This window comes from Hylaeus anthracinus, unplaced genomic scaffold (genome assembly GCF_026225885.1).
Source record: "Hylaeus anthracinus isolate JK02 unplaced genomic scaffold, UHH_iyHylAnth1.0_haploid 11981, whole genome shotgun sequence".
NCBI lineage: Eukaryota > Metazoa > Arthropoda > Insecta > Hymenoptera > Colletidae > Hylaeus > Hylaeus anthracinus.
Window position 1 is genome coordinate 2,064,189 of NW_026534329.1, and position 21,530 is coordinate 2,085,718.

Sequence of the window (21,530 nt, forward strand, 5' to 3'; positions counted from 1 at the left end):
GTGGTTCGAACGTCGACCACGCGCGGTTGTAGTTTGAGCCTCCAGGCTGCCTCTGATAAGGTAGCCTCCTTCTTCGACGTCTCTCTGCTTCCACGTCTTAGCCAAGGTCTCCCAGAGGGCCAACCCACATTCGTTTATCGCGGCTCCTATTTCGTCGGCTCGTATGCTGCTCCCGTTTTCAAAACAACGCTGTTCGTCGTGCTTTTTTTATTCACGGACACAGCTGCCCTGTGGCAAACCTCGTACGGGCCATTCCACGCCAAATCGATCGCATTCGCGCCTCTATGTCACGGATTTTCCTTTTGAACGTAGGCATTGTCATTTTGTGCGATGGTGGAGGTGTTCTCAGATGGTGATAAGAAGAACTTGTTAGTATGAGCGTGCAGAGTTTTTAATATATGCTTGGTTCTAGTTTGAGTGACTGGGAGATTGTTTTGAAATTTCGCATGTGTGGAACATTGAAAAGTATATGACACGTATTTTTTTCATTTTGGTCAGACTCATATTTTGGGGGTGAAGGTAACCGTCAAAGATCATAAGAAAATTAATGAGATTTCTTTGGTCTTGGAGAGAATGCATACGATGGAATATACTTGAACAAATTTAGTCGAAAGTTTTCGACTTTGTTCTAGGACGAAATGCACGCACCTCTAAACTGACATGCAGGTAAAGTGATCGATTTGACGTGGATGGCCCTAACTCGGGGACCACTCGACGAAATTGCAGAGGAATTCCCCTGTTCGGGGAAATTTGCAACTTCGTTGCTCTGTGGGGAACAATTTTCATCCAATCTCATCTTCTTAAGCGGGTTTAGGTTTGTAGTAATGACCTTCTTGAGGACAATTCTATAAAGTTTTAATTCAATCAAAGTCAAGGAATAAAATTAAAAGAAAAACAAAAGTAATAATTTTTGATCTAACATTATATTCATAAAAGAAGTATATTGTTTTACTCTGTTTGCATTGTTGCTGTAAAAATAGTGTCGTGCATAATGTATCGTCTTCGGTAAGTATGATGTAAGGAATCACTATCGAAGGGATTCGTGTTGTCATCGCTGGAAGATAGATATATTTAGTGCTCTGTCGCGTAGTCGGGTAGGCAGTAAAGCTTTGTGGCGAACATAAATACGAAATGGTTACGAGACAGATATCATGTAGCTATATCAGCATCAGAAATAACTTACTCCATGGAAAAATTTACCATCGAGCTTTCGTTTCTGCATAGCAGTTTCTAAGCGCGAAACGAAAAAACACAGAAAAAAAGGCTACATTAATTAATTAAACTATGATAATGTATTCACTATTAAGTTAACCGTATTTCTTTCTCCAAAATTGTATTACAAGTTGCAAACGACCTGCTTAAGTTACAATAATATATTTATTTAATATATTTAACCACAATAAAATGTTAAATGTATACGTTTAATAATACATCAGTTACCCGTACTTCTTCAAGTAACATTTTATTGGAAAAGTATACGATGTGTCGTGGATTCTCATCTTCACGATCTAATTCGAGAGATCCGAGCTTTTATCGCAGATAAGGGGAGAATTTTTCGCGAAGCTTTCCCGAGCGCATACCGCAGAATCCTCCTAAGAGGGGCGAGAGGATATTTCCGAAAATGGAAGACAAGAAATCGTGCTTTTAGCGCTTTCGATTTTTCTAATTCGCCGCAATTTCCGGACTCTCGTTTTTCTCAGCGTGACCGCGGTTACGAGTCTCAGGATTTTCCAACCGACCATTAAAAATACACTTCCATTTTCTCCTTTCCTTGGCGGTGGCGAACGTACGCCGGAAGGGAAGCGTAAAGGAAATGTGGAAAGGTTTGCGAGTGGCTGGCACACTTTCGAATAAATTGCTATTTTTAAATGACTGAAATTACGCTCGTACTCTAGATTATAGGAATTAAAGCTCTTTTCATCTAGTGGAGATATTTATCCCCCACCAAGTTGAAATTTCTCCTTTGTTGGTTCGGAACAATGGTATCATTTATTCCTGCACGAATGCAGGGAACAGGAACAATCTTTTGAAGGGTAAAATCTTTATTGAGCCACTTGAAACACTCATTTCGAGCGCCATTTTGACTCTTTCACTCTACTTATGCACCTACGGTGATATACCTGGCATGCGTAACTAAGTTCACGTCTTAATCGTAGTAACGCAAACTGAATTGGTGAAATAAATGAACCTTTACATTAAAGAAATGTTGTCTGTTTATATTCATGGTCCTCCTGAGTGTCTTCATATCAATCGACTATAACGACATAAAGAAATTGTGTTCGACACAGAAAGTGACAACAATGTGCAGACAAATTTAAAAAATTAAATATAATTCTTAAGAGGCTACCGATTATTTATTTTCTGAAACAATTATAAGAACTATTTTCACTGTTATTATAACAACCACTTTATTCGATGTATTTTAATGTAAATAAAATCTGCAATTCTATGTTGGTTACTCTCGCGTATCCAACTTTGTACATTTAAATTTAACTGTAATACCAAAAGATCGAGAGACAAGTCTAAGTCACAATTTGAAACGTAATAATTAATGCTCGCCTGAAGGCAGCTAAATATTGATCTTCGTTAAAATAATTAAACGTCTCTATCGTGCGTGTGGGTACAGTGTACATATTATATTATCATACAAAGGTAATTTCCATAATGACGAGGTACAACCAGCGACTGCTTTCGAACCTAACATCAAAGTTGTTGTGCAAACAGTTAGGGTAAAATAAACTGAATAATCTAAGAGAAACAAGGTAAGAAAGATCAAGTAAGATGGTAGTTAAGACGGACGAAATTAAGCGAAGTGTGTTAAACATGTAAGATAAGCTTGGAATATAATGTAGTTAATGCACAACAACTACCATAATTCATTTTGTTCGTGCTCTCATACGTTGTTGACTTTTATAAGAAGCTTACCGCACAGATACATTGCACGAAAACTTGAGAAATTTGAAAAATGTCAAAGTCTTTAAAATACAGGTCAGATGTCAGGCTGCTAAAACAATCTTTATTCGAAACAGTGAAACTCGATTGTAACAAGCATCGATAGCTGAAGCCTGACTGATGTGACACGATAATTTTAATTTATGTGTTCTCATACATTGTCTACCTATATATGAAACCATGAACAAACAATAGCCTTCTCAAGATCGCAAAAACTGATTGAAGAAGACTGCGTTACCGTCGCGGTGGACTCCTAATGAAGGTATTCGAAATTCGCCTGTCCATCCCTTCCCAGATCCATCTGGTCTCATCGATGATTCGCGGCGGACGGCGGTGTTGCGGGGGCGTAACAAGAGCGAAAAGGTGGTACGAGGCGGGAAAAACGAGCGGATCTACACGGGATCTAAGAAGGGACGAAAATAGTAGCGTGCCAGGATCGTATCACGCTCGCGCCCCACGGACGTGGATCTGCTATCTATTAATAGCGTTGGACGAAAGGGAGCGATCGAGTCAGGCCGTAGCCGTGTAGGCATCGTTCCGAGTCTTGGTGCTGTCCAGACTCTGCCCGCAGGACTTCAGAGCCGCTCGAGCTGTCGCGGACTCCACATTCCACCAGCAAAAGCTCTTCGTGACGTGCCTGTTGGAAGCATCTGTTGCTCGGCTGGTGCCCCGAGGCGAACCCTCATACCACCACATACACACTCTCCCACCCACCCACACGTCCAACACACATTGCCACACATTCACACCGTTCGAGTGTAAGTTTCACCATTTTTCATTGTGCTCATTAGTTAACAAATAAATCGGTCGATCGAGTGACGTCCCCCAAGGAAACGCGTTCTCCGAGTTTTCAACTCTGCTCGGTGGTGTACTCCGTTCACGATCTACGATCCAGTGAGCGAGTATCTATCTTTTTTTTTTTTTTCATCCAACGGTTTGTGCGTTCACGGAGATCACCTCGTCACGTCTTCGTTGCCGTTTCGTGCGAGTAAAACCGATGGCGGAAGACCTCCGAAGGAAGAGCGAAGTGGAAGCAAGTGTGAAAGTGAAACAGAACCAAGTAAAGAACCTCCAACACCGAACGACAAGTTCGAAAACGCGTGGATCGAATTTTCGGCGAGGAATACCGAAGCTACCACTGGCTAAAGAGATTAAACAGTCGCCTAAATCGTCGTCGATCGTCAGGAGAGACTTCGTCTGTGAGGATCTACGGACCGTTGCGATCCAAAGTCCCGCGCAGACTGTGTCTGACCACGCGCGACTTTATCTACTGAATTGTTTGGAGAAGGGACGCAACGTTGCTCAGCCTCCAGGGGAAACTTTCGGAGAAATTTTCAGGCCAGGCTTAAACAATCTACAAGGAGGAGAATTCTCTGAGACTCTGGAGTTCTGTTTTGTCCTCGAGCTCCCTTTTGGCCGCGCCAAGACACGTGATGCGTTAACCGTTCCGGAAATTTACGGTCGGAAAGTTGACGACGAATCTCCGTTGCATCGTGAATGGGCTTTTGGTTGAACGGTATTCGAGGGAGGATCGGTGAGAGCAAGAATTTAACGAGTGTTTTCATAAGTTTTCATCGGCTGACGGCGAGTTCCGATATCGAGAATGATAATGTTCTCTTTGTTCTTTCATTGGAAATTGTTAGAGGGTAAAATTGATTAGGGAAATAGCAGAAGATTAGAAGAGGTAGAATTATTTTTATACCTTCCGCAACGATTCGAGTTTGAGATCGAAGCTTTGCAACCAAATTGTATATATATAGGAGATTTTTGCATAAAATTAATATAAATTTTGATCTCTAATCGATCTGAGTTTATTGTAAAATTTTATATTCATTTTGTGCATACTTCCGGTTAATTATTTTGGTTGAGAAAGGGTTCTGTAAACTGAAAGGTTGCAAGAAAGAATAAAAATAATTTGTGCTACCGAAACAGTGTACACTTTATTTTGATGTGCTAAATATTTTCTTAACAGCTTCATAAGGCTCGTGTTTATTTATAGTTCTTGGAATTATTTATATCGTAGATACACCGTTCGCTACTATAGCACAATTTTCAAAATTATTTCTTACATACAGTTGAACTCGGTGATAAAAAGTGCACCAGAGCAGAAATAATGTTAAATTAAATAAAAATTTTAAATTAAAATTGGAATTTACATTATGGGAATGAAATATTTGTCAAGGCCGAAATTAAAATATAATTATTTATTTATATATACATATGATTTTGTTTTATGAACCTGATATCTGGCTTGTATTTAAACGACTTTGATATTTATCATATTTCTCAAAATTTTGCAATGTATCCGTGCAGTAAGCTTTTTATAAAACTGAACAATGTATGAGAACACTCATAAATTAAAAGTACTATGCCATATCAATCACGATTTCGCTATTTGTACTTGTTACAATCGAGTTCGACTGTACATTCCTTTTATAACATCCAATATCATAAGTTTTCTAAAAAGAACACAACAAATTTTCCGTTCAAATATTATCTTTCTTGTCTGTAACGACATTTTACATCAAGTTTCGCAAAGAATATCGCTAATATCGCGCTCAAATATTGTCTTTCCCGCGATATTCGCTCAGAAGCTGAACGATCGAGCTGCACAGAGCGAAATTGCTTCCATTTTCTAAATATGGCGGGTCTGGGAGTACCGATATAGAAACGAATAGCGTTGGCGCCGTGAGAACTATAAACGCTCGTCGGATATCCCGTTTCAAGACATTCTAGTCTGACGTACGTAATTATGTAATATTGTTTCTACTTCCACGCCGTTTGTCATATTGAATGCATTGTTAGAAGGCGAGTCGCGAAATTAGCGTCACGAATCGCTTAAATTCCTCGCGATTTAACGCCTCGACGAATCGATCTTCGTAAACATTTGATAGCAAATGCTCGCCGATGAATAGAAGTGACTCATGTTGAATAACCTTAGAGCTGTACAATTCTCCATAATTTATTTTTTTTAAGTGCAAGCTTAGAGTCGAATCAATAGTTATTAGCGATGAGCGATTTTACGCGTAACGTATATTAATTAACATTGAGAAGCAAAGTATTCGTAAACAAATAAAAATGACCGGAGTCGCGGAGCTTTTGAATATTTATATCATTTGGTAATGTTGATGTAAAATATTAGGTAACGTGTGGTAATGAACGCTAAAAGGCTGTATAATGTGAGCCGTTTTTGTAGTACACAATTTTCAAAGTCGTTTTTGTGGTATTTGTCTTGAAGTAATCGTATTTGTCCAAACAAATAAGTGGTAAATTCAGATTGATGAAGCTGGAACAGGAAAATTTCATTCATAGAATAATAATAGTTAAGATAGACATTTCTTTATAATATAGTAGAAAATTTTCCACTAAATAGTTTCTAATTTTATCCAAACTTGAATGTGTCACTTATTCATCTTAAGAATGATTACATTTTGACAAATGCTGTATCTAAAAATAGGAGCCACGTTCAGGTCTAACCCATGATATTAAAATCTTTCATGGATTCGAGATTCGAGGTTTGAAATTTGGGTTGGAACGATTATTTAACAGAGTAACAGAACATTATTTATCATCGTTATTTAAGTCTGCGTTGGCAACAGGAAATATCGATTCCGAATATTTATTTATTCAACGGGTGGTATAACGATAAATAATTACACCATAGTATGCAAGAAATATAGAACAAGTGACACTGGTTGCAGATAGCAAGTGAAAAATATGTGTGAAGTGATTCATGATCTACAGACTTAATAAAGGAGGATAAAAGTTCTTCAAAAAACGTTGAATAAATTATACAGTAAATTTCAGTATGCAATACAGGGAAATAATTATAAGAATTATTTAATCATTCAAAATAAAAGCATTCAGAGTCGTGCTTCTTCTAAGAGTTAAATTTATTATAACATTTTCGACCTGAATAGTTCTTGACCATATGGCAACAAACAAAAAGCAATTTCATTTAATGAAATTTCGTCTATTTACGCTTCGATCGTATCAATTTACCTCGAACTCTACATTTCTACAAAATAACGACACGCATATTTTCACTATTCCTTACTCGATGGATCAATTTAATGTATTATTACTGTATAAGGTCAGTGTTAACAACATTCGAGAACTGAGTAATCTAGGATCCGAAATGTTATGATAAACTTAACGATTGGAAGGCCCATAGCCAACATTGAGGGTACTTTCACAACTTGTGAACAAGTTAAATAGCTGTTTAAAGCATTAAAAATGAACAATACGCTGATAAGAAGAAACATCGAGAGAAAGTAGACAACAGCCTGCGAAAACGAGTAATTTCGCACGCTCTAAAACAAACGATCACTCATCCGAAGAACGGAGGAAGTCGAGGTCTCGTTTCTTCTGCGAGGACAGGAAATGCTCGGGAAGCTCGATGACGACAACGGCAACGAAGACGGGAATCGTGGAGGTGGAGGAACCGCCGTAGAGAGCGAGGGAGGCGAAAGGGAAAAAAAAGGGAGAGAGAGAAGAGTAGAGAGTCGGATTCTCTAAAATTAGAGCGACGAGGAAGAGAAGGGGATGGCTCCTTATAGAGCTTGCGACGTCGAGCTTGCGGCCAGGGTTAGCAAACTGGCACTCTCTTTCTCGTCTCAGAATATCGGATTACCTTTGCACCAGTGCATCGTCTCGTTCCCTTCGACTTCCTTTCTTTTCTAGCTTCTTCTTTCTCGCGTCAGCCAGGTTCGATTTATGATTCCACAACCATACTTTCTCTCTCCCACTTTCTCGTCGCCAACTTGTCTATTTAACATTTTCCACGAGAAGTGCACCACGAGCGTGGACGAGCAGGACGATCGGATTTGTCGATTTTTTTTCTTGACATTTTTCATCGCGAGTGCGTCGATACATTTCTTTCGCGGAAAAGACTGATATCTTTTTTTTTCTGGTGGGTAGTTATTAACTCGCGTAAATGGAAGATAGGGTTGTGCAGATGACTCCGATCGTCCTCATGCGATCGAGATCGTTGAGATCGATGGGGGATGTGACACGATTCAGAAGACGCTCGATCGAGGAGATGTTGTGTTAATCAGTGGTCTTGTTTGCGTGTTGCAGCACCTTAACCACCCGCAAACATGTCTGACGACGAGGAGCAATACTCGTAAGTATTGAAACCGGCGCCCATGAGAAATAACGAGTAATCGACCACTCGGCGTTCCCTGACGCTTGGATTATCGTTTTGAATTTTAATTCTTTATTCAAGTATTGGTTTCATCCCCTTACGATTGGTACTTCGTTTATATCGAACAAGGTTTTGTTTATTTCAATTGATGGCGGGTCTAGATTGAAAATAGTAACGAGATTTTGGTTGTACCAAATTTGTGTACATCAATCAAAATAAATTTATGTTTGGTACAAAGATGAGATACAGCTATGTGGTAATAGTAATGGCGATATGACTTTTTTCATACATGAGATAGATTTTTATTATACGATCTTTAGGCTGATTTTTTATGAGTTCCCTTTGGATGTATATTCAGGAGAATTAATGATTCGAGCAATGTTATGAAGACAAAGAAGCATTGATATTGTAACAACAATACCTGAAGCAAGTAGGTAATGTAAGGTACGCACGCGAGAAGATTGCATCTGGAGTAATGGCGGGTCTTATTCGTTCAGGGGCAATCTCCTCTGACGCGAAGCGAATGTCTCTGAACGAGTAGGACTCGCCATTACTTCAGATGCCATCTTCTCGCGTGCGTACTGTACAAATCAATGTTGGTCTGTAACATGTATTAAATCATTAAAGTGCGTACAGTCGCAAAAAGTTACAAAGTATACAAGCAATCCCACAATACGAAACAATGTGTTGCACTACGATGTAAGAGAGTCTCGATTGAAACATTAAAAAATTATGATAAGAAAATAATAATATGAAGAATTTTACTCTCACGCATTGAAAATGCCTCGACTCAAGGAGTTCGAAGCGTCGACAAAATAAAACCTTGTTGCAAACACTGCAGATACACGTAATCTCTAAATTTTGCTCGTGGATATTAACAAGTAAAGAACAGTTACCTTTGATCAGTGCATATTTAGAAACGAAACCCGAAATCGACGAAGCGAGTAGACAAGTTACATAAGACGTTCTCGCACGTGCATCGGACACTGGCTGAGAAATGATCGGACCCGTCGTTGAAATATCCATGAAATCGAGTTTCACGAAGTGTCCAAGCGCCAGGGAATGTCGAGGTTATTTCAGCGGAAGCGTAACTTTAAGTGAGAGGTAGTAGAGTAGTCGAGGAGCCAGTCGAGGAGCGTCGTAAAAATATGTCGTCGATAGATCACGTCCAGTCTTTCTTATTGTTAGGGACGATTTGCAGGAGTCGAAAATCACAAATATCTAGTTACATTCTTCATGCGACAGTATCGGATTGCTGCGTAAATCGAGGATAACCAACGATCCTCGTGTCGATCGTTCACACACTATGAACAATACATAATCGATTGCGTCCACGTAAGATGAAAAATATCACCGTAATTTGTCGATCGCATTTCATCTTCCCACGAAACACTCCCCGTTGTTTGATACGTCGTTGGCGACACTACATTCAACCCTTTACCCGCCGCCGCCACCCCCCCCCCCCCAATTTTGCTGTGAAAGTATGCTCGCCCCAACCTGTCGTGACCACGTGTTGTTGTCTTGAAGAAATGTTAATTTTTGCACGATACCCCCAACCCTTGATTGAGTTGCTCGCTAAAAACATTTTCTCGCAGATATTGTGGATAAATTAAAAAAATCCATATCGAATAAAAATAGCACGGTTATCTCTGTTCGTCGAATTTTCTTTGACAGAATATTTTTAACCTTCGTTCCTTCGTTCGAAGTGAGGGATGAAGATAAAGTATCTTTATTTGATTTTATCATTTTTTTGTTTAAATGAATTTCTGGTTTGAGAGCAATGATTGTAATGTTCCACGCTATTTACTTCTTGGAGTTGATTAGATTTGCCGCTGAGAGGCTCGTATTGTTTTCCCAACGTAAATAATTCATTCGTGTAAACGTTCCCCAGCATTGGGTACCATTCGATCGTTTACTCGTGAAAAGAGTTTTCATAGATACGAGTAAAACGCTGTCTATTTTGGCAACCAGAAAATTCAAACAGTCGGGGGCAGACATTGTATGTAGCATCAGTCGATGAATCATTCGGTTGGATCGGCTTGGATCTATATTCAAACGTGGACAGACGCGACCAAAAATGTCGCGATAAATCAACCGGTCCCCAGCTTATGCTATCCACGTTCCACTCTTTCTCTATTCGAAAACTGATGGATATTAACGTGGCTTAACGGAATGATTAATTAAACGAGCAATTTGTTTCTTAATTGAGGATTATTTCGGTTAAAAGGTTTCATTTGAAGTTGGATGATGTTTGAGATGGATGATAATGAATATTTTGTATATTCATGTATTTTATTATATAATAGCATTTCTCATAAATGTATAAATATCCGTTGTCTATAAATATTTATACATCGATCAGGATGTTATTCCTTTTTACTTTGTAAATTCCCTTATAAGAATTTAATCAAACACAAACACGGCTACGATTCTAATAAAATGTGACTGGCTGAGAAAATGCTGCGAGAAAAACGTTTCTGGCGTGCAATTAAGAAGGCCCCTCCCCCCCCCCCATAGCCCTCCCCTCACCCCAGTGATATTTTTGTTCGATTAATGGCCCCACACGCCCGCCTGCAACCGTTCACTAACAGATTTCGTTTCCCGTTTTCTGTTTTGCAGCAGCGAGGAGGAGGTGGTCGAGGAAACGTAAGTGTTCTGCTGCTAATTCCCGATTCCTCGGTTGAACGTATTCCCGAAATATATCTAACGTCCATGTTCTCTCGTTTTTCTCATTCCAGGAAGTAAGTTCCAGAGGCTAGTCTGCGTTTAGATGTCTGCTACTACTGCGCAGAGTCACCGCGGAATCCAGATCTCGTGTTTCTGATATCGGGCTTAGGCAATTTAGGATCCCTTACGGGCAGACGCGAACAAGCTCTTTTTAGCGATCGAATTGGCGTTTCTCGTGTCGTTTCTTTCGCATCGGTGCATCCCCTCTTGAAAATCAGGCTTTCAACCGCAGCCGTGTCTCGCAAACTTCCAGAGAGATCGCTCATTCGTCTGGACGAAACCGAATCCCAGCTTAGGGGACTCCGACAAGTTTAATTCTAACAAATCCTGGTGCGCGCTGGGTAATTCGGTGCCCCAACCATGATAACAGTACAAACGTATTGTAATTGCTCCATCGATGCAACGATAAGAGAGGGATTTATTTCTTGGCCAGGGGCATTTGTAATCTGAATTGTTTTCGGCCATTTTGAACTTAAACAGTATAATGAGTGTTTTCGTGAAAGTGGGTCGATTTATACGGTTGAAACAATCGTAGATGGCGAAGGAAATGATAAGACTGAATTGAATCGTTTTAGATGCTCCATATTTCAGTATTACTATTATGCACGTGCATGCGTGCAGTCGCAAAGTGCAATTGCACTTTTTTTCCTAATGGAAGCCCATACTTTCATTACACGAATCGATACAGTTCACCCACGACGAGAACGGATTGCTTCGCTCGTACAGAAGCTTTTATTTTAAAAGAGATTTTAATTTCGAGTGTGCAAAGTAGTACTTTTTTTTCGATTAGAGTGCGTATAATTACGTTCAGAGTTCCGAGCTCTGCTTTGCACATTTAAATCAGAGAATTATACGTCTCGCAGTCGAATGAAGCATTTTAATTTGTTTGCCTAACGTTTTCGGTGACGTTTTTTAGTCTTTCTTTGAATTTAATATAATCCAGAAAAATTGATTTCTTTCATTAAAGTATCCCGACAGTTTCTTATTATACAAAGTGAGTAGTTTTATTAATGTAATCCGCAATAGGAAATTAGTGCAACCGTACATTGCAACGTTACGCAGGTATATAAATGCATACCATTAATGTAGGAATGTGGAGCATCGAAACCTAGTTAATTCAGTCTTATCACAGTTTCCTCTATCTCCAACCGTTTCAGCCTGGTCTAGTTACTCGAGACAATTTCTATATAATGATGCAGATGTGTTAAACTCGGTCGAATTAGGCTAACAAATTCAGTGTACCATTAATTGCTGTCAATTATAATAATTATCATTACAAACATTTTGATCTTAGGAAATATTTAGAAAATAAATAAAAATATAAACTTTTTCTTCTTAGACGTTGGAAGCTTCGATATGAATTGTAATTGCAATGGTATAACAAATTGCATAAAAGAGAAAATAAAGTAAAAAATTAAATTAAATTCTGCCAGAGTAAAACTAAATAAATGTTAAAAATTTGCTAGTTATATTCACCTAAAATTTATTTCTTATCCATTTGGAACATAAATACTTCTAATGATTATAATATTCATCGTCTGCTCTCAATGATACATGCATAAGTTAGCGGTGCACCGAATCTGTTGCAATTTGTCCGTATCCAACATGTGTCAATCATTATAATACGTTCGGCGTCATTGACTCGAATAATTGTCACTCGCGTTACAAACTTGTGCAACTTTGTGATCATAGGCACACAGCCACCGAGACCACTGAACACTGCACTCGTTCACCAAGTACGAACTCGTTTAGAATTAGAACGGACATGCTCCTTTTTACAGAAATAGGACTTGCGCTTGGCGCTGTCTTCGCGTCGCCTTGGATACCAGTTTACACGATTTCAAAAGGAAAAACAGTATCTTTCTGTCCCTCTATCGACACATTTTGGCTCACTATTCGAATCAACGAAGGGATTTTGAGGAATTTTTATGAAGTCCTATAGTACGTCCACTTGCACGCGATGAATGATTTTCATAATAAAATTAACTTCGCGATGTTCTAAATACATTCGACGCGATATTAAATCTAGCTTTGAAGATGAAACATACCGTAGTCTTTGTGACATCAATGAAATATATATTACACTTGGTAAAACATTTTCAATCAAATCCCCAGTCCATTGTGGCACAGTAAATTTTAAACGAATTTCACACTTCATTAAATTTATTCTGCATTCATTGTAACGTTCTCGATGAAAATTTCAGCCCTTTTCGGTGCGACGCATTTAAAATTAATTTGACAAAGAGGAGTGAACATTTGTTCGAAAATATTTCACGGAATGTAATATGTTTTTGATCAGAATTTTGTGTAATTTTTCAGGGATAATTCAAAATTAAGAGATGCCGAAAGTAAACGATTACCTCTCCATGGTAATTAAGTGCAGTGAATCAAAACAATTTCTTTCTGTCGAAGTGGTTGGTGCATTTTAAAAATAACAAAATTTATCTCATTCAATAATATACTTCGCACATGAAACTAAATTACCACCAACAAGCTTTAACTAAAAATCTCGAAACAAGGGAATTGTCTAGATCGAATTAGCTTTTGAATTCCCATTAAGAAGTAATTACTTCCTCTCGACCTTACTTAAATTTAATTCCCTTCAGTCCCAGAGACTACGGCGAGCTGCTTCAAAGAAATTTCCCTAAAAGATGCGCAACGAGTTTTTAGTTGAATCTACCGGGGAAACGAGTTCTGAAAAAATTACGTTAGCGGTCCAGAGCGATCTCTCTCGAACTATCGTTAAAATTAGAACAGTCGTGTTTCTCTCGCGAAAATAGAGCAGACGAATGGCGCTGTCTCCGAGCGACTGGTCACGCACGTACCAATTCAGCTGGATCGTTCAACGATCTGGAGCCTTGTCCCTCGATCGGCGATAAACTCGTGAGACCCTAACTGCCGGGTAAAATTTCTCCCGCCCCCTCGCACGCGTCATTCGTTTGCGCGAACACGGAACGCGATTCAACATTTTCCTCCCTGCGGTCGGTTTCTGACAGTTCATTCCCGTGGAACAATTTAGCGTACGTCGTGGAAAAATATTGAGTCGTTTCGAGCGTAAACGAACCACCGAGAAATATTCTCATCGAGTTAAAAGCGATCCGACGGATTCGCGGATGGCGTGGCTCGCACGATGTCTCTCGATGGTTCCCTGCTCGTCGAAAGAGAGCACGATCGAGGGTGGAAAATAACTAATAATTATCAATCAATCTCGGTAGCCATTATCTCTGACATTGGTTTATGATCTCCGTTTCTCTGTTTTTTTTTTTTCTATCAATCTCTCCAACTCCCCTCTTCGCCCGAATCTCCACATACAATACACAAAAAAAAAAAAAAAAATACCAACCAATCAACCAATCAATCAAAATCACCATCGACCAAACGACCAACGCGCGGCGCGAATCGAAAAATCGAAAAATCAAAGGCAACCGGAGAGGAAGATCGAGTAAGTTTTTTTTCCCCACAGTCAAAGCTGTGAAAAAAAAGAATTTATATATATATATATATCGCCCCGTCTTGTATCGGGCAGCTATGTTCATTTCTCTGTTTCTCTATTTTTTTTTGTTCTTTCACTCTTATTTCGCAGTTTGTCAAACGCCTAACCGTTGTTATTGTCTTGTATCCGGTACAGTATCTGTTCGTTTTATTTTTTTCTCTTTCGCTACTTTGCCATTTACGTTTTTATTTTCTGTCTCTGTCTCTCTCATTTGGTCGCTGTTACGCGCAATGTTGTTATTTTCTTTCTTTTAATTTTACTCTTTTGTTTTTCGTTCTTCATTTTTGTTTTCTTCTTTTCTCTTCTTGTATGAGACTCTTTTTATTGCGAGACGTTCGTTCTGTTTCTCTCTTTCTCTCTGCTCCCGCCTGTACCTCTTACGTTTCTTTTCGCCTTATCGATACGTTCACTACTCTAACGAGACATCTATTCTTGTAAATCGCGCAGTCGGTCGAGTCTCTCCGCCATGTCGACGCCATTACCGGCGAACATTCACGGTACCGCGGCTATTCTTTGGAACAACGTTTCCGTTCTTCTATTCTTTTATTTTCTATAAAGCATCGTGCTTGTTTTCTTTATTTTATTCCTTGGAAGGAATTTTGAACAAATAGTTTGCGTGAAATTATGTGTCTTGTGGTCGAGCGCTTTATTTAGTCTGTGGCAGGTCTTCGCTTATAAGTCAGCCTCGGTATATTTCGTGAATTTAACAAGCATTCCTTGGATGAACAGACTTTTAAATCTGTGAAATTGTATGGAGGAAGTTTTGTCGAATTTATGAAATATAACCGAGATGATTAAAGGCGAAAATAATGTTTCGTGGACAAAGTAAAATGCTTGATTCGACTACGAGATATGTGATTTCATTCAGAGCAAGAATTGTCACCAGGGATAGGGAACGTGCCACCATTTCGCATATTTATTTCATTCCTTCTTCGATCATAAATTATACATTATTGAACAGTCTTTATTTCAATGAATAGAGTAAAAACGTAAATGTTTGATTATCAAATTAAAATAGTTGAAAAAACCTTCGAAATTTTTGACGATGCCCTAAAGAGACCTGAAAATAAAAGCTGTAAAATAATATCTGTTATATTTCTAAATCAGATTTTGTTCGCAAGCTGCATCAAAGGTTTTAAAAAATTCAAGAATTTAAAAATTGTAAGGTAAAAGGACATTTTTCACAATTGTATAAAATTACAAGTACCTCTCCATAAAATTTTTGAAAAATTTAAAGATACGTCACGATTTGCTGAAACTTCTAAATTCAGATTTTTTTGGGGCACCTTGAAACTAAAACTTCATAACTTCAAATGTTTACCACACACTAAAGACAGATTTCGACAATTATTTCATTGTAAAAATCTGAAATGATTGAAATTTCACACAGATTCGTCCCACTATAGAGCTATGCGAGGAATCCGTATAACAGTACGCGATCTTCCAATGGTAAAAGGTTCTCCACCTCTGGGGTCAAAGCTTGTTTCACCGTTCGACCGCTTTTTTTCTGCGATTCTGCGTTTTTCCCGCGCGTTCTGCCCAGGTTTTTAATTTGATTAAAAAGGAACTCGAACGAATAAAGTTTTCTCGCGTGTATAAATGAAATTTTTAAGTTAAACGTCGAAACAACCACGTGACGATGAAAAATCACCTCTTCCACTTTGGCGTAGAAGCTATCTTTTTTGTTTCTGTCGCGCTTGAAATCATCGTACGTGAATCGTGGTTACCGCGAGCTCGTACTTTTTCTTGCCATCGTCCAACAATTTGCCAGCGAATATTTTTCAAACGTATCAAATTCCCGTGAAATCCTCGCGCATGTTCGCAGAAATTTTGACCCTCTTTTTACGGGTCGTTTCTATCCATCGGTTCTTTGTTATTTTTCTTTCTGTTCGCTGCCGTCGGTACTGTTATTATTGCGTTTTCTTTCATTTTATTTTTTACCGAGTTGCGGAGAGGTTTCATCAGCCGAAAGAACAGGGGAAGCAGCAAAGGCTGATTTTGTACGACTTTGCATATTTGACGTCAGTTTTCTGTTTGGTCTGTCCGCTGTCTTCATCGTTCTTGTTTTTTGATGCTGTGTCGCTGTTGTTGTGTCGATGGTTAAACAAATATGTCTATCGCTGCCACCTTGTCCCGTCTGACACACGTACACAATATTTTTGGTCGTTACGAGTGGAACAGACATCCATCTACAACCATTCACATGCTACTGGACAAGATACACGCGATTGAAAAGTGACTGGAATTCTTAAATGTATATTTTCGGATTTTGTAGAAATACTTTTTTCGAGCAAGATATCTTAACACTTTCGTGGAAAATATTTGAAAAACAATTTTATCTCTCTGCGAATCTGTTAAGATTATTTTTGGACCACTGTTGACAATAATCAACTGAATATTTATACAGGGTGTTTCGTAACGAGTGCCATTTTGAGGAATCAATACCGTATGAACGCATATTTCAAATATTCGCGCGACTATAACAGATCGTCAGAATACAATCACGAGACTAACGCGCAGTAATCTTCGAAATATTAAGTCGGTAACCGATTTCCAAGTAACATGATACTAAATATTATAACGACCATCCGATGTCTCGTGTGCACTCAAGCTCGAGTGCGCAACATGAAATAGTTAATAGCTTTCAGTTTCTAAACTGTAATAAATAATAAATAATTGTTGCAAGAGTCGATTATAAGCTTGAAGTTTTATCACAATAGTAATCTGTTATAGTCACGCGAGTACTTGAAATAGTGCTTATCTTCTTATGATATTTTTCCCTCAACCTGACCTCACCCAACAAATTGTCGATCTTATGTAACAGTAGATGTTGCATAGCAATGAAAATATATTTTTCACTTCGAGGCGTGACTCACCTGGGGTCTATAATTATTTTTATCGGGAAGTCTATTAATAACGACTTAATCTCCAGGGAAAAATTACTTTTAAAGATTTACACGTTCGACTACACACTTTTTTCAGAAAATAATTTTTTTTTTTCTTAATTTTCTTTGCTTTTTAAAATTTTTGTACATGTTACTTAACGGTGTTCTCTGATCAGTTTCACTTTTCAATCGATCCGAGGCCAAAGTCACCAATTACACCCCACCACACCTAACTCTCTTTGTCTCTTTGCGCATTATTTCTGTCGCATAATGATCGTTCTGTTCTCGCATTTTAAACTGTCCAATCGGAAAGGTTTTGTTAAAAGCCGTGTGCAGGGTGAATCCTAACACGTGGGACTCATTTTAACGGCGAGTCGGAGACGAAATAACGAGAGAAGTTCGTACGAGCGTAGATACCTCCAATTGATCTTCTTCGTGAATAATTCATGCTTACCATTTGACACCAAAATGTAGTTTTCTCTAGACATTCGTTTAATTCTCATTAAACGTTTCGATCTTAGAATATAATTTTAATTATTTTGAGATAGCAAGTTTTATTTAAAGACAGTTAGTCAATCCTCAATTTTGTTGCTTTAATCTTTCACTTTTCTATCCTCAACTTTCCAGAATACAATTTTTCTCGAACTGTCTCTGCTCTTTAATTTTAAAAGTTGTTGTAGATAAATGTTATCGAAACGTTTAAACGGAATGAAAAAGATGTTTACAACATACGTCATTTTGTTTACGAATTGAATATACATACTGCAATTATTTATTAATGGTATTTTCAATTCACACAATTGATAAAGAGCCTGACATTTATTTTATACAACTAATAACAATCTTAAAATTGCTCAACTATGACATTCATCGCTTTCTTTTTATATTATTTCAATCACTCACCAAAGCAGGATCCACGTGCTGGGACACACCCTGTGTATACTTGTAGGTGTGACAATGGTCCTCGGAATGAAAGAGACGGTAGGCTGCCTGTTCTCCACTTTTACGTCCTCTATAAAAAAGAAAGCCAATCAAAATCTCGTGAAACGTACGCGCGCACGGGAACGTCGTTCTCCGTTCCGAATGAGAAACTTCTCTACGACTCAGCAGTAAAGAAACGGCTGGGGGAACGGAAGTGAATAAAAGCGGATGGAACGCGGCAGGCTGTCGTCGATTCTAACGATGCTTTCTTTGTCCGATCGTGGCAGGATTTTAATTCGAACCGGAACGAATAATTAAACGAGCAGGCGAACGCACGCACTTTGTCGCGGCTTTGTGCAGTCCCCACGTAAAAGACGAAACAATTGTCACTGTTATTAATGTACCTTTCCTTTCTTTTTTTGTAGGGGTAGGGCGTCCCAAAAGTAAGTTGAATATCGAGGTGTTTACACGTCAATAATACTTTCTTTGTTCTTCGGCCGCTCTCACATCCCCCCCACCCCAACCCCCGCCCACAAGTCCGCGCTTTTATTCGAAGTTTTTGGCGGGAACGAGACTCGAAAACAGAATTTTCAATACGTCCTACCAAAAACGATCGCTCAGAAATGGTAACACTCTCGACGGTTCGTCCTTTCTCTTCGTTCTTGGTTCGTTTGTTTTGTGACAGGTTCGCAGGTTCGAACAATCTCGTCACTGTAGTATTGAAATTTGATTCGAAAGTCGATAATAAGATTGAACCTGTAAAAAAAAAAGGAAGTTGCTCTCGAATGTGCTTGGTAGACCATCTTCGACTTCGTTCGACCATCCACGCTTCTCGTTCGAGGTTCATGACCGTCTAACGTTACAGGTGAATCAAAGTATCCGCGAGCTTGTTCGCGAGCTTGTACGGTCGAAAAGTTTTCAGGCTTTTGACCGTATTATACTACGGCCAGTTGCATAAGGCGGCGCGCAGTTAATATAACTTTGCGTCGGGCTGGACGATTGCCAAACGTTTCATAAATATGTGTACGATAACGTAATGCGGTTTATTCTTATACCGAAGCCGCGGCGTTTGAAGCGCGCCGCGCTCAAATGTGGTGCAATCTAATTAACGAGTAAACCGTTCGGCGGAAAAACGTAGCCATTGTCAGGCCCACTGTTACGAGCTAATGCCAAGTCTCGATGCCAAGATGATGGAGGAGATTAATATACGCGTCGTCTAGCCAGCTGAACTTTGGAACTCGACGAAAACCTTATTCCTCGATTATAGATGGAGAAACGTCTTTGCAGGTGCTGCGAATTCGCTGTACCATTTTTATTTTTCTGTAACTCTTGAACCTCGAAACTCCTTTTTATGTTCGTGTGTCTCGAAAATTTCCTCGTGTTACGTGTAAATTGTTGTTTCCGTTTCCATTCGTGTATTCTTCAAGTTTCCTCGTGTTACGTGCAAATTGACGTACATTACGATGTTTATATATTCAACGTAATTACAGTTTTAACGAGATCCTCGATATATAGTCAATTTTATAAGTATTCAGCGATCATACGAGCGATCTGTCATTCCAATCGTTCCTAGATTTGTTCAACATTCCATAAATATTGTTACCCGTGGATAACATACAACAGAAGTCTCGATCCTGCCAAAAAGCGTAATCTAATAATTCGCGATCAGTGCTCGAAGCAACATCCACCACCACACACCACCCCCCTTAAACCCCTGGCTCATGTTTCTTTCTCTCTTCTCACACCCCTCTCGTGTTTTTGTTTCTATTTTTGTCTCTCCAAATCTTGATTAATCACGAATTAACTAAAGGCTCTGTACATAAATCCCCGTGTTCATGTACGCGCACACGATGCGTACATACACACACGCAATCGACAAGTCCACCAGTTTTCCGTTGATCTCGTTTAAGCAAACAATTTGATGTCGTGTTTCGTTTTATTTTTTTTTTGCATTCCTGCGTTTTCAGGAGTTGTTTTCAATTTTTGTTACTGCCGATTTTCGTGTCTACCCCCCCCCCCCGCCCGTCACCCCTTCTTTTGTCGTCTGTTAATTATTATGTTGATCTTTTGCGCCATAATCAATCGACACGCAGCCAATAATCACCACGCCAAACCTCCTGTCGTTCTCGGTCTCTTTGTCGCAGAACGATCGGCCAAAGCGTTTCCAGGGGTCACTGAATTTTCGTGAAATCGCTAGATTCGGTTGTTTCCGAGTCTCGTTTAGCGAATTTCGACCGTTTCATAACACCGTTACGCAATTGCGGATCGCGTTGCCAAAGGTGTTAAAACCTTGTTTATGATTTCACAGCGTGCTACGGATCAAACTGACCGAGACGTGAATTTGGAGACGATCCCATTCGGTACAGTTCAGCGTTTTAGGATCGCATTATCCGTAGCTGAGCGATTGCGTTTGAAACTTGATTCTGATTTTTCGAAAAATGTAGGAGAGGAATGGTGCAGGCAATATTTATTATTCGTAGACATTATGAAAAAGATTTGTAGGTAAATGTTTTCGATCTAAATTATTATCGTATGATGTAACACATTTTATGAATATTAAAAATGTTGTACTTACGCGCTCAAATTATCTGGTATCCAAGACAATTTAATTAATTTAAAACAACGTGCTAATTGTTTCCACGACGAATAATAAAAATTGCCAACAAAACCATTTTCTGTGTTTTTAGAAGATATGGACGAGCTAAAACATTGTTAATTAATAATCGTACGAGGATTCGGTGGCCCTCTGTTATGACACGATCGTCGAAACCTGATTTTTTATGTAAATTGGCCAGCCTCCTCGGCTTTCGACTGTGGCTTTTCACGGCGTTTTGGACAATAATTGACAATAAGAATGACGACAGCGACGACGCTGATAACGGAGGCGACCGTGTGTTGCTTGCATTTGAGTTGGGAAGAAGAAAATGTCTGACGAGAAGAAGAGCGAGTGCTAGAGATCTCTGTGCTCCATTTCTATCCCGTTCATCCTTTATCGTCGAAAGATCGTTTCATCCGTAGAAATCGAGTCCTTTGATGATACAATTTTCAAATTCCCCGTTGTTTCTCGTCAAGATTATTCATTTCAAACAGTTCGTCATCCACGGTCCATTTTAATCACGATTATTCTTGTTCTCGTTGTGCGCTGTTTAGATTTTGTCAAAGTTTTCTCTTTGAACCTGCTGAATTGCTTCTGTAAAAAAAATATGCTTAATCGCTTGTTCTCGAGCGGCTTCGTATTACTCTTTTTCTCAGCTAAACACTAAACGAACGTCCGTCGTCCCGTATATTCACTCCCTACGATCCAAAAGTCAATCTATTTTTCGTCACCACGATATCATCTTTAAAATTAGAGATCCTTCCCTTGGTTTCAAGTCATCCTGGATTCGATCCACGTTATGTAATTGGA

General features: G+C 39.0%; 2 protein-coding genes across 18 annotated transcripts in view; one reads left to right on the plus strand and one right to left on the minus strand.

Moving 5' to 3' along the window:
* The window catches only part of LOC128885270 (troponin T, skeletal muscle), a 78,630-nt gene that overhangs the window by 49,493 nt on the left and 7,607 nt on the right, over positions 1-21,530 (plus strand). The window contains exons 1-4 of one of the 8 annotated variants that reach the window (XM_054139236.1): positions 3,466-3,710; positions 8,032-8,077; positions 10,718-10,744; positions 18,550-18,567. In XM_054139236.1, the coding sequence (XP_053995211.1) occupies positions 8,052-8,077; positions 10,718-10,744; positions 18,550-18,567 (71 nt within the window). In that variant the 5' untranslated portion in view covers positions 3,466-3,710; positions 8,032-8,051. Of the gene's footprint in view, positions 1-3,465; positions 3,711-7,521; positions 7,660-8,031; positions 8,078-10,717; positions 10,745-14,246; positions 14,268-18,549; positions 18,568-21,530 lie in introns of those variants that run through there. The other 7 variants (XM_054139235.1, XM_054139237.1, XM_054139238.1 and 4 more) reach the window with 7 other exon arrangements.
* Positions 1-21,530, minus strand: part of LOC128885286 (uncharacterized) — a 46,776-nt gene that overhangs the window by 2,256 nt on the left and 22,990 nt on the right. For 7 of the 10 annotated variants that reach the window (XR_008459569.1, XR_008459571.1, XR_008459568.1 and 4 more), the window contains exon 2: positions 18,107-18,215. Coding sequence is in view for 1 of the 10 variants with exons in the window: in XM_054139266.1 (XP_053995241.1) it covers positions 18,107-18,215 (109 nt within the window). In the remaining 9 variants the exon portion in view is untranslated. Of the gene's footprint in view, positions 1-18,106; positions 18,216-18,728; positions 20,650-21,530 lie in introns of those variants that run through there. The other 3 variants (XR_008459567.1, XR_008459565.1, XR_008459570.1) reach the window with 2 other exon arrangements.